Source organism: Rhea pennata, chromosome 7 (assembly GCF_028389875.1).
Source record: "Rhea pennata isolate bPtePen1 chromosome 7, bPtePen1.pri, whole genome shotgun sequence".
Lineage (NCBI taxonomy): Eukaryota > Metazoa > Chordata > Aves > Rheiformes > Rheidae > Rhea > Rhea pennata.
In genome coordinates, this window is record NC_084669.1 from 30240482 (window position 1) to 30254684 (window position 14203).

General features: G+C 39.0%; 1 protein-coding gene across 2 annotated transcripts in view; it reads right to left on the reverse strand.

Annotated features, from left to right (window-relative positions):
* Nucleotides 1-6677: 6677 nt before the first annotated feature.
* Nucleotides 6678-14203, reverse strand: part of OGDHL (oxoglutarate dehydrogenase L) — a 50364-nt gene continuing 42838 nt past the window's right edge. For both annotated transcript variants that reach the window (XM_062579887.1, XM_062579888.1), the window contains 6 exons: nt 13517-13588; nt 12069-12194; nt 10849-10921; nt 8442-8605; nt 7669-7823; nt 6678-6932 (listed from right to left, as the gene is read on the reverse strand). In XM_062579887.1, the coding sequence (XP_062435871.1) occupies nt 6809-6932; nt 7669-7823; nt 8442-8605; nt 10849-10921; nt 12069-12194; nt 13517-13588 (714 nt within the window). In that variant the 3' untranslated portion in view covers nt 6678-6808. The remainder of the gene's footprint in view (nt 6933-7668; nt 7824-8441; nt 8606-10848; nt 10922-12068; nt 12195-13516; nt 13589-14203) is intronic.

Consider the following 14203-nt stretch of genomic DNA (forward strand, 5'->3'; position numbering starts at 1 on the left):
TGAAACGTGTAATTAACATATAGTAATAAATATTTCATCTTTAACAAGCCTGTTGGGAGCAGTTTGTTAAACATTTATTTCTAGTCAGGGGGAATTATGTACTATCATTCTGTTATGTATTAGGCAGTTTTATTTCATCTCTTTGATAGCCACAGTAGTGAAGATGCTCATTTGAGAAAGTAGTATACTCTGGAAACAAATGTGTTTTGCTAATTAAGTTTACCCTTGCAAAGTCCTGGTTACCATACAGTAAGAGTATGTATCTACTTGCCTGCCTGTCCTGTGGAACTGACTTGCTACAGATTGGGGAACTTCACCAAGAAGCTCAGCCATGTTACCCAGAGGGTCACGGCACAAGTAACCTCGCAGTCCTGGAGCCCGTCTTTGGCCATCCCCAAGACTCCACAAGTTGCGTATTTCCACACCGTGAATCAGAAGAAACATTGTCCGTGTGCCCATCACCTACCCACGCGACCGCACACGCACCTCTCCTACGGGGGAGGGCGCACGAGCGTCTCACGAAACAGTTCATTGAAGGATCGCTCAGGGACCTGCAGGTGCTTCTCAGCTGAGGCTCTTCAAAACTCACCAGCTTCTCTTCAGACACAGTCAGGAGAAAGCAGCCTTAAAATGGAGTGCTACAAAATAGGGGGCAGAGATTCATGCAGAAGCAGTAACTCGGCTGCACTGCACAGACACAGCTGCTCCTGCTGCTGCAGGAGACAGGCAGGCAGCATGGGCTGGCAGCAAGGCTGGCGCGGGCTGCGCTGCGCGCCTCGAGCAGCCCCACAGAGAGAGGGTTCTCGGCCTGTCCATCCAACAGGAGGCATTTAAAAATAAAGAGATATTGTAGAACTTTAAAGTCTGGATTCATGTAGTCTTACCAAGTTGCTAAAAGATGCCCAAATCCACACTGTAGTTTTTTCTATTGTTGTAATTATTTGAACTGTAAAATGTAATTTTATTGTAGAGAGCTTTTCTAGTCAATGTGTATTAGCATTCCCATGCAGAAGCCACCTAAATTGAACTGATAAAACAATAACAAGGATAGCAGTCATATTTTTTTTCCAAATTTATGTTTAGTAAACAACAAGGCTTGAAGATTATGCATATTGCCATGGCATAAGACCTTTTTACAGGAACACTGGAACACTTTCCCAGCTCTGTTTCCTCCTTCCCAGTTTGAAATTACTGCTTCCTGACAATAAAGTCCAATTTACCTTTTAGGAACTGTGACAGACTTACTGTTTTTTTTTTTTTTTTTTTTTTTTTTTTGTGCTGTAGACATCCATTAAGGCAAACCAGCATCACCCCAGAGTGTCCATTGCAAGGCCAAATAAAAATTATAAGTGTTACATAAACAATTCATCAACATTTTATTCTGCCTTGTGTTAGTCAGCTGAGGAAACAAAAATGTAGGCAGCAGATGTCACATACACTGATCTGCAAATCACACAGCAGCACATTGAACTAAGGCAATCACTCCTTAAGTTGGTCCCAGGCATGTGGATCAGGCCAGCAGCCCAGGGCCACCGAGGGCTGCTCTCCTACACGTTCTCTCTGTGCAGGGACTCTACACAGGGTAGTGTCATAGGTGCACAGAGGAATTTGTGAGAGTAATAAAACACTATGTCCTTCAGCTGTCAGCTTTTGTTCCATTGCAAGGCCAATTACACTGTGGTCATTTGAACTACTGCTCAGACGAACCCACCATACTGATAATGCTTAAAGTCCATCCAAAGAAAATAACCAGGAGCTGGGCTAGCGCTTCCTGGTCTTTCCCTGTGATAGTCTGAGTAGCACCTCCCTTCCAAAAGGGGAGAGAGCATAAAGCTGGTTGGGTACGACGCTGGCAGGAAGTTTTTTCCACACTCTTTTATGAGAATGTCAGTGCATTTATGGGCAACTGAATAGGGGGTAAAGATTTCTGCAACAGAAATTATATTTCAGTATTTCACACAGCATTTTTAGCGATGACTACAGTTGTTTCCTTCTCTAAATAAATTATATCTCCATTTGCCATTAATGACTGCATCACTTAAATATCACAAAGGAACCGCCTGGTGCGCTTATTAATAATTGAAAACTTTGGAGAAATCTGTGAAACATTTTCAATCAAAGCTAATAAATTTCAAACATCTGTTTCCTGTAAAATTTTTCTCTTGTTCTTTTATTCTTTTTTAGACAATAGGTCAAATTTTAAATAATGGCATTAAGAAAAATTAATGCACAACCTGAAATAACTGTTAAGTAGTATTTAAAATCAGAAATAGCTTGAATAGTAAGAAAAAGCAAGAATTACAGAATGGGCAATATTCCTCCGTCTCCTCCTTGCAAATATGTTGAATTTCTATTTCAGTCTGTATGCAGTTTGCTAATATCTTACACTGATGATTAAGAAAAAGTAAACATGTAATCTCTGTTCTTGGTCTGCGTAAGCCTCAAGAAAATCTTTCAATAATCATTGCTTCACCAGCAGAGTCCATCAAGTCAAGACTCCTGTTGCTACACAATTAGACTTTACAGAACTGCTAAATGGCCAAAGCATACAAAAAATACCCAAGACTCTTTGATTGAAGTGAACAGAAACCTTGAATACTTCTGGCTTATCATTTAAAGTTCTACATTGTAATTATTCTCCTCAACAACCTTTACTATACAGGGACAGCGGCAAAACGATATAGGGCAAAATTAGCCTTATTGGCAGAGATCTTTTGATGTGGTATGGTCTTTTTCTTTTTTTTTTTTTTTTTTTCCCTGTGAACACAGAGAGGCTCTAAAAAAGGTAGCGATCACAGCTCCAAGTGGTGCAATCCTGCCTGCAGAACATGGAGAGCAGGAACAGCAACATCCAGTGCCTGCGCCTCCTGACAGGCCTTGCCCAACAGGGAGCATCATTAGAGCCTGGCAGAGGCAGGTCATTCTTTGCCTTCATCTGTGGAAAGAGAATTGATTCAAACAAATTCACATTCCTGTCCTCGTCTAGTCTCAGACACTTATTTTTACCTCCTAAAACAAGCAGAGCGGTTCCACCACCAGAGACTTTCTCTACTGCTAGAGCAGATGCATGATTCCAACTGTAGCAAAGGCAGAGCAGAAAAGGTTCTCAAACACACCTCTGCGGCTACGGCATTTCATCAGCTAACTACTGGGAAACAAAAATAATCTTGTGACAATCGTTCAAGCAATTTGTCTGCCTTTGCAGACCTCCATCATGTGATACGTCACCCACAAATACAATGAAGCCAATTGATTCTTGCATCACCAACTCTATTCTTCCTTCCAAGTTACAAAGCTATGGTTTGAATTTCAGTGTAGACTATTTACAGAGGAGGCCTATATAGTATTTCAGTCCTTTTCAAACACTGTAAAAAGATTAAAAGATTTTTATTTAGTATGCAAATGTATTTGTCAGTTAGTTCTAAAACATTTGCCCTCTGTGAGATCAGAGAAATACTCTCAACCTAGTTTAAAGATGCCATTATAGAATTTGCATTCATTTTTGATAATGCACCTATTAAACATGCACCTATTTAAAAATTTTATTTATTTATTTATTTTTAATTCAAAGAGTCTTATTAAAGGAAAGCAGAAGAATTCTATAAATAAGTATAACCTGCGCATTTTGCAACTTATGATGTTTTAATGGCTTCTGAACATTCACCGTCTGTAGTGCAGACAACAGGAAAAGTAATTCAATAGAAACGTAAGTTGAGCCAACATGCTTAGAGAAATGAGTATCTTAGATACCTGACTCCAATATTTTGAAAAAAAGCCATTTGTTTGAAAGAAATATGTTCACTCAATTTCTTTAAAAAAATTAGGATAAAATAAAATATTCTAATATAACCCCACTTCCTTTATTACTCCTTCTAACTCAATGGTTTTGAAAAATCATCTTTTTCTAGATGATTTTTTCTAAATGCTTTTTCTCTTTGCTACTAAATTTAAATAAATCACTACTCAGCAAACAAACAGCAAGCAGAAAAATGAGCTGCCCTAGCATTCGTACGAATGGGATACTAATGCCAACACTCAAAGAAGATACTGTCCAAAAAAAAAAAAAATCAAGCCATAACAGAAAATTTAGTTCTTATGTATTTTATTTATCACATTCTTTGACAGAATTTTTATGCAACTGCTATGCCACATTGTTATACACAATGAAAGTGGAAACCTGCCATTTACCACTTATATTTCTATTTCTTTTATTGTTGTTTTCTACCTCCACACATACTGTGAGGTAAGTGTGTTTATCATATTTCATGTAGCACTGACCTGCCTTATGCAAGTGGAGAATACAATAAACGGTGCCAACAATATTTAGCTGCACACATTCTTGCCACATAAACATACATTCATAAAAGCATAAAAATACTTTGGGTGACAGTTAATGCCTACTAGCCTAATGTTTTGAGCTATGGAAATGGACAGGAAACAATCTGTGCTGCTGTCAGCTGCCGTACTTTCTAAGTTCATTAGGTTTCAAAAAACTGAATTAATTTCAATGTTTCAGTGAGAGAAAAAGCCCAAGGCAACCAGTCTAATTTAAAAGGATGCTCCTGAGGTTCACAAACATCAGGCTAAGTTTGGTTCTGGAGCCCATGGTAAGTACCTTGCCACATCAATTTTCTGTTCTAACAAAAAGACTTTTTACGATCATGCTGTCTCCAGGCCAAACGAAGCGACAGCATGAGACACGCACCCCTTTTGGTATCCCACTTATACTACTAGTGGATGATCATAGTTGAAAGGTTTTAACAAAGCTTTTCATTTTGATAAGACAAGAAGCTTTTCAGTATCACCAGACTCTGAATCAGACAAACCGTCAAACCTTGCTGTATCACAGCCAAAATAGCAATAGCAACAGGAGGGCAAAGCTTACTGCCAAGAACTTAGGAATGTCCCAAGAGAACACTCAGTACAGAGAACTGGGGACGGGGGTGAAAATCTCATCCTTGTTTTTTCCAGTCACTCACTATGGTGTACCAAAGCAGCAGCTCACCTCATCTATCGCAGCCCTCCAGACACCAGAGCAGAACAGAGCCCTTGTGCAGGGCATTACCATTTCTTACTTCGATACAGACACAGCCATTCCTCTGCTTCCTGCTGCACCGCTTGTTCTGTTAAACGTGTCGTTCCTTCTGCCAGCCAGCAGAAAGGAAAACATCTCTTCCTACTAAACAGTCTAGAGCACTGCAGAAACCTACAGTCACAAGGTTAACCAGATCCAAAAAAAACCCCAGACTTCTGACAACATTAGATCTTACACTAAGAAGGGAAAGGAAAGCTGTGCCTACCTGCCTTCTTGCACTGCAGACAGAGCGCTGTCAAAGTGCTCGGAGGCCACCCTACTACACTACCTCTGCAACAAAGCCAAGCAACCACTACCTCCCTGAAGAGAAACAGCCCCCGCTGTTCCCAGTCACAGACCTTCAGTTCATGGACCTGCCACACAATGATTGTTTTACACAAAGGTAGTTCTTAGAAGCAGTACACTTCTATCTCCATATAGAAAAATATATGGCAATTGGTATCCTAATAGACAGGTAAAAACAAAGGAAAAATATGAATTGCTACATGTACAAAAACACAGCATGAACCTTTGGTCAATCAGCAACTGCTCCCTGCCTACCTTCCTCTTAAAATAAAAAAGGGCAGTTAAACAAGGAATTGCCACTACAGAGTTAAATTAACATCAGCAGGGAGATTTGAGACAGAAATTAGCACTGGACAAAGAAGTGAGCCCACCACTTGCTAAGCAAATACAGAATTTCCATCAAGAGACAGCCTTTGTACAGGTGCTACCCGGTCAAAGAAAAGCAGCTGGAGAAGGGAAGTCTGGGGAAGGGAAGAAGAGTCCATCCAAAGAGATGATGTCCACAGGAGGACCTCACAGTTCTCTACATACCACACAGTACATCAAAGCAGGCAACCCATAGAATAAAAGCAGCTGGCATTGTCATCTTCTTCCTTTTGAAGTCATTTGTCCAGCACTTTGCTGCTGGAGTCTCCTGCTGATTACTCACTGCTGTAAGCTGTGGTCTTCTGCAGACTTCTTCCTTCCTCAGCTGTCTATCCCCTACAGTGCTGTTCTTGGTCCCTTTCTGGTTCTCCCTCCTTCACCCTCCTCCTCCTCACTTGTAAGTGGTTCACACTGCTTTTGTTATCACCCATAGACTACCGACTTTGTAATGTATCTGCCTATTCCCAACCTCTTTTCTCATCACCACGCTACCTTGCCACCTCTTTTCAATCCTGACAGCCACATTTCTCCAAAGTCATCTATGAGCTTGATGGTAGCACCCTTTACTTTTTGGCTTCATTACTCCTCTCCAACACATCTAGAAATAACTAACTCTCAACATTTTTCCCTAGAACAACAGATCTTGTTTCTTTAGCAGCTCCTAAACTCATCCTCCACTTTTTCAGTGATCTGCATAATTACATCATACTGTCCATGCTTGCTCTACTTACAGTAATTAAACAGTGCCCAAAAACACTGGATCCGTGGATAGGAGACACTCATTGTTCCAAAGAGCACTGAATCTAAATAGACAAGTGACAAAAAAACAATGGAAGATAAGTAGGACTGTTTCGGTTACCCTAGTTCCCCCCCACCCGCCTTTTTTTTGTTTTTTAAACAAACTGAGGAACAAGACAAAGTAATGACGTCAGCTGGTGGATCCTTTAAACTCATAAAGCAAAAAATAAAGTTTTCCAGTATTTTTTCCATTCAATCTTATTCCCTCTTTCAGATGCAGCGATTTGTAACACTACTGGATGGAAATGAGCTAGTTCCCTGCAGTTAGAATGTCTTTCCCTCAAAGGCCTCCAGGTTGAAAGCTGTATCCAAGAATCTTCTGAGCGACACCAGATGAGTGTTCTTGTTGCCTGTGGCAGCAGCAGCAGCAGGCTCTCGGCCAACATACCTTTGTGACAAATTGGACAGACAGGTGAGAAGAGAGGCAATTTTGACACTAACAAGCAGGGAAACATGCTGCTAAATGCATTCAAGTCAGCTTGGTAGAGTCAGGCATTTAATCATCAACCTTTTTGAAAAAAATAAATAAATCAAATTGAAGTTGTGCCATCAGTTACATCTTCTAGTCAGTCTCCATCTCTTTCTCCCTCCCTTCAGTTCTGAGCTGCCTCTTCTTCTCCGCCCCCCCCACAGCCACCAGCTACAGCACCTCATCCTTAGATAAGCTGCTCTTGGTGATGGGGACTAATTCCTTCAACAACTGCCTATGCTGACTCAAGAGCCAGTCATCTAAAATAAGTGCCAACCCATCTGACTGGACTGAGCTTTTATAACTACTGTTTTCTTCAGAAACCTAAAATCTGGAGTGAAATTTTTAGAAAAGAAAAGACAGAATCCTAGACAAGAAGAGATAAAAATCCAGGTGGGCCAATCTCTGGATTAAGTGGTAATAAATACAGACCTAGTTGCTACTGACTTTCTTTCAGAACTACAAAGAGGAACAAGATTAAGAATTGTATATTTAAGAAAAAGCTGCACAGACTTTTCTCTCCTTCCCCTAAGGAGTCAAACTAAGGGCTTTTGATTTGTGAAGAACCTGACTTCCCCACAAATAACATCCTCAAATCAAAAACCTGGCAAAAAAATTATCTCAGGAGATAAAGCAATTGTTTAAAGTCTTATACCATATAGGTCGAATGTGGTTCACAATAGTGCGGAAACGAGGTTTGACATAATCATAATATCCACTGTTCTTATGTTCTTCCTGACACCAAACTAGATCAGCCCCTGGGTACTTCTCAAGCTCTTCTTTCAGCAGGTCAAAAGGGAATGGTGAGATCTGGAAAGAGGTAATAATTGGCAAATTACTCTCTTACGTGGTGTTAGTCTCTGGTAGGAAAGGTTTTTACCTGTCAGGTGTTATATGCAGCCATTGTAATTAACCATTTAGTATCAAACTAATATAACTGTTATTTGTTCTGAAAGTGACTCCTATTTCTTTATTCATTTTCACAGTGTCAGAAATGACCGTCAAGTTATGAATCACACATGCTTTATATCAACACAAGTACAAACGGAAGTAGTCACAGTCTACACCTCTACATTTCTGCAATTTTATGGTTAAGTAGCTGGCACAATTAAATCCATTTGCTTGGGCAGAATTATTGGAGTTTTAAGGGTACTATTCACAACATTTAAGCCTAGAAAATGAGAGGTACAAATTTAAGATGCCATCAAATTGTAAGCTTCAGTTTTTTATATTGTTCCAAATCACACTGTCCAGTGTTTCACTGATGTGTTCCTACTTCACAAGACTATGAGGTTTAGATAGTTGTTGTAAGATCAAAGTATTCTAAGAATGCTAAGTATCATCATCTTTTCCTCACAAACGTAAAAGCATAACCCCTTGCTGAAAGCCTCCCCAAAGACTCTGGTTTTTGAGGATCCAGGAGCTCACCTGTTCCAGCCTAGTTATAGCCACTTGTTTCTCCAAGTCTTGATTCTTTCTCTCTTTCACAAGATCGTAGTATACTTTCCCTGTACAGAAAATCACTCGCCTGACCTCATGTGGTGCATGAGCTGCTAGCCCATTCTCAGGAATCACACGTTGGAAAGTGGTACCTAGTCACAGCAGAAATTAGAAGACTTCTCTCAATTGAACTGACTCTATAACAAAACAGCCTCAAGAAACAGTCATTTGCTGAGCAATCAGCTGGGTGTAATGGTCACAGGGCTTTGCTGCCTCTTTACTCCTATGGCTTTTCAGACCAGCAATTCTGCTGAAACAGACTGCAGGAGTTTAGCTTCAAGAGGTGAAAAGATTTTCAGTAAACTACTCTTTTGCACTTAATAAGGAGAAACATATTGAAAGAGAATTCTTTTAGTTTTATTTTGTGCTTTATACCTCTAATTTTTAATTGATATGATAGCTCACCCTTGCTGACTGTTTTATTCAGAGATCCACCAGAAATAGTTTCTTCTTTCCAAGATGATCTCAATCATGCAACAATACATATTTTTAGAAAGTGTTGGAATATTTTCTACATGAAATGTGATACAAAAACATAGCATAGCACAGCACATGTTCTTGGTAAAGGTATTACAGAACAGTTAGCAGCAAGAACTTTTAATGTAACTACATCTGGTAACTGCAAAAATATTTACACAAGCACACACATTACTACTATATACTTATGGGTTTCAAACCTCTGTTTGAGAGCTAAAATGGAATTAGCCAAAGGAAGAATTAGCATAGTACTAAGCTGCATGTATGAGCGATGGGATAGTTTCAGCTGCATATCCTGACTGCTAGATATCTTTCCCCCTGTGATATCACCTCCCAGGAGAACAACTTGCTTGGGATACACAAAACTGGAATGTATGAAAGGCAGTAAGCTTGTGTTGGCACAAGGAGGGACTTGATGGTCTAGAAGATTCTTTCCACTGCTCCCTTCTGTGATTGATTAGAACTACTCCCACATCAACCACCTTCAAAGTAGCAGAAAGTGGCATACCTCCCAGTCTGAATCAGCACACTCACTTACCAGGAGAATAAGCTCCTGTTTGAATTGTTTTTCTTGGCGGCGGGGGAGACAAAAGCAGCAGCACAAATGTATGAAAGAAAAACTAATTTATGTCAGAATTATCCTGTCTCACTCAAAAGCAGAATTTATCATTAAAGATGACTGAATCTTTGCTTTATTGGGTCAGCTCGTGTCAGTCTCCTCCTCCTTCTCAGTTTTCAGTTAAAAACAGAGCAGAGTTAGCTGAAAGTCAGCAACACCTCACTTGCCATCATCTTCAGCAGAAATATTAAAACCAAAATTAGATGTTAATTAAGAGTTTTGGCCACTGCTGTGAGTTTTCCTGAAGCAGAGGGACACCCCAAGACTTAATCAAAAGGACACCTCATAATTCTTACAGAATTTCTAATCTGTAATCATTCTTTCTAGTGCCAAGAAATACAACTGTAATCATGTAATCACATATGCACACACACTGTTGTCATGTTTTCTAATCTAATCATTCTATAAGCTTTTAAATCAGAAATCAAAACCAGCAACATTCTTTGCCTGAGAAGATATCTTTAAAGAAAAAAAAAAAAAGAGAAGTCTAAGCAGTTACTCTTTCCTGGCAGCAGTCTGGATATCAGCTAGAATTTGAACCACCACAGACACACACACACACACACACTCACTCTCTCTCTCTCTCCCCTTAGTGGTGAACAACTGCTATATTCACTTGCTATATTTCACTACACTTCTGTGCTGCTCTATACATCTCAGCCTGTGCATAGCACATCGAGTTTTTTTGGTATTACACTGGTAGCTGCAACATTATCTCTTGGTGCTGAAGAGCACGCCAACAGCAGCCATGGGTGGCAGTGCAAAGCAGGTTCACTGATCTTGCTTTACAGCAGTGTGATGTGGCAACTCCAGAAATGAGCACAATAAGAAGAAATGGGCCCATCGTTCTTCAGAATGGGTACAGCACAGTTGCAATCTGTCCCTCCTGCGTATGAGGGTAGGACAAAGAATAATCACATTTTTTAGTGGCAGGAAAAAGAGAGGAGGGACCTAACAGCCTATTGAAGGGAACACCTCTACATGGAAGAAAATGTACTTTCCACTGCCTTTAAGATTAATAGTTGGTTACGTGATAAATTAGTTAAAATTAAAAATTCTTAATTGAATGCACACTCACTCTTCAGCCAAAATCCATGTCAGATCTCTTCACAATAGGTCCATAAAAATTAAGCCAAAGGATGACAAGCTCTCCAGAATATATTCTCTTCTCACATTTACAATCTGACATGTGACTTTGCCTAGTTGATTATCCGTCCATAATACTTTAAGTCAACCTACCAGATACCATTTCATCAAAACTGGATTTAGCTTCTGGATGCCTCAGTAGTGACTTGGGCGTCAGGATGATCAGCTGTAAGACAGAGATTTTTCCAACATTCGGGAGCTGCTTCATCGATATTACTATACACAATATTTAAAACACTGTTCATACAAAAACCAGACAGTAAATATTACCTAGACACAGTAAACGGATTTTGCATGTTTTGAAAACCTAAGTAGTTTAAAAATTATTCAGAAGATTTATGTAAAAACTAAGTGCTCTCAACTACAATTGCTTATAATTCCCTTCCAGAACAAAATAAAATCACAGCCTTTGAATCAGTAAAACATTCAACAGCTGTATCTTAGTCTTTAAATTATAAAGAAGTCATACAGTTTCAAAGATAAATATGGAGCTTACTCAAAAATATTTTTCCGTTTTAGTATCTGTGTTTGAAGTTGGCTAGTCTCTGGAGGAATTCAAAGCAATTGCTTTGGAAAAGAAGATGAGAGAAAGAGAGAGAAAGAACAGTAATGGCATCTAAGTTTAGCTTTAAACAAGATCTAGAAATGATAAATGTCTAAAACCAATGGAGCACTTTGCTCAGCTCTGCCAACAAGAGACTGACTGTAGGTGTTTGCACTTGAGGGAAATCCAGGCTGAGTTTTCATATTTTGCTTGGAAATTAGCCACCACTACAGCAAATGCCTCAATGCAGTAATAAAAATGTCCATGTCTTATGTTATATAGTTCATGTTTAAGCTAGGATAAACTAACCTACACTACGGAATTCTTCATACTATCAGAGAAGATCTCTGCAGAGGACAGGGGAAGGGTCTGACCCTGGAGCAGAGCTAGCATCAAAGTCCAGACCTAAAGAGCCTGACTCAAAGGCAGCAGTTACTTCCTATGCAAATATACACACATTTTTGAAGTTCTAGCAGTTAAGCATACAGATTATACGTATGCAACCTATTAGCTATACAGTATCTTGACAAGCTCACCTGGTGGTCGGCATAGCTAGAAGGAAGCTGAAAACCAAACTGTAGAATTCTGGTAAATGAAAGCTGAGTTTCATTTTATCAAATCAGTCATCTTTAATCTATATTCATTTAAGGCTTTTCACCAAGGATTCTTTTTTTGTATATAACACACTGCTGAATAAAAAAGATCCCCTTTTAATGTAAGCGATGAGTTAACGTACCTAGAATATTCAATTCAACTACAGTAACTTTACCGGTTTTCTGAATGGCAGCAAGATCTGTCTTCTGAGGACATGAAAGTAATTGGCTGGAGTTGAACAATTCACCACAATCCAGTTGCATTCGTACAGTTGGGAAACTTCAAACTGTTCAGTGAACTCCTGAGAGAAACATTACAGGCATTAGAAAAATAGCTGAAGAAAAAAATTAAACTACAAGGAAAAAAAAAAAAGAAAAGGCTTGAAAGCCATCCTTCTCTTTCTGACTCTTAGCAACCTCCTTCCTCAAAACTTTGTTAACAGATTTCTGCTGCGATTATATTATTAGCTAGAGAAGTATCCTGACAAATAGTTCTCCTCTGTTTCTACCTCTTCCTAAAACTGTATGCAAATAAAAGAAAAAAGCTCCCATTAATTTCAGCAGGCTTCAGTAGGTGGAAGACAAAAAAAAAAAAAAAAAAAGGAACTCTTTGAAAGAATCTTAAGATTACAATTTATTCTTTGTGTATATAGTTAACTCTCTCTACTTTTGTTTTGTAGGTGTCCATTTCTCTTCTACTATCTTTTATATATTAGTTTTATATTGATATATTTTATAAGTTTTTTATATAAGTAATACATAGGTGGACATAGGCACGTATAAATACAATAATCTCATCACAGACTAGTACAGCATCTGAAACAATGATGTCCTGAAACCATTCTCACCCCAGTGGTAACAGACTCAAAACTGAAATAAACTTTTTATTTTTTTTAATTGATGAGACTTTCAACTTACACATAATAGTGTTTTATTAAAACTAAATTAACACAAATGCTGCAGTCGGAAAGGGCATGTTCTACTGCCCAATATCCTCTAGAGCTTAGTATTTCTTCTGCACACATGACTGATCAACCTCTGAAGCTCTTAGACTAATTTCTAAGTTTGATTCATTTAAGTTTATCAGGGAATTCGAGGATGATTCTCTCATATTTTTTACGGAAATAGAATTTTTGTACATCATCCTAATTTTCATGCTCTCAGCAGTACAACTTAGCTCCACTGCAAAAGCCAGGTGTGGTTTTACTTGGCTTCCTTTAGAGATACTAATTTGTAATATGCACAGCAATATAACCAGGCAGAATCACTGACCCTGAGGAATAGCCATAAAGAGATCATGCTCTCAGAGATTAATTGCATATGACCTCCGCTTTGAAATGAAGCAGCACAGCTGCACGCTTTGATCATTTTTACTAGGACCAAGTTAATGTCACATCAGCTCTTTAAGCTGAATCTAAACCCACTATACCTAGCTAGAAGGACTAAAAGAAAGAAAAAGAAGAAGAAACACTTGAATTTTTTTCTTTCATGGTAAATTATTGTATGCTACTTGTGTCAATAAACTGATTTCTCAGATGATAAAGCCAACAAAACCCACGTTAAAATAAATCTCCAACAAGTGAAGAGCAGGAAAAAGGACATGGCCCTTGACAAATCTACTTACTGGATAAGCATCAGAATCATCATTGCTCATCTGCAGAAACCTCTCAGGCCTCGCCGATGAATGCTCTGGACCCTGGTAATTATATCATTTAAAACAACATTAAAAAGCCAAAGCAGCAATTAGACATCAGTCTAGGTCACTCACTGCATAAGCAGTTCCCTCTCACCCTTGCAGCTCTGCACCAGGCAGCACACTCGGTCCCCCAGTCAAAACCATGAGATGTTTTTGCACAGAAAGAAGAGAACTGGCTACAGAACTGACATTCTCAGTCTTCCTTCCATGGGCTGTTTTCACAGGAGACGATTAGCTTTCACACGGAGTGCTGGGCAGAGGCAAGATCAGGAAAAAGGAAAGTAACAGAATTCGTTATCTCTCCAGAGCTCTTATGTTAATGATGTTTATAAAGAAGTCTTGCTTCTCTCATTATAACTTCCTGCATTGAAACCTTATGCATGATCTCCAAATTTCTCATTATTTTGACAGTTAGTAGTCTAACTTGAGACAACACAAGGTACTCTCTGCTTTTATCTGCAGGATCCAGTCTACTCTGTGGACTAAGGGTACTCAAAGGAAAAAACACTCATTTTCTTCACTGACAAGAAAAGAAAAACACAAACAGCCAAGAATTTGTCCCTCAAGCAAGTATTCCTTTGAAGCCTATCTCCACTTTTAAGGTGCCAGATATGC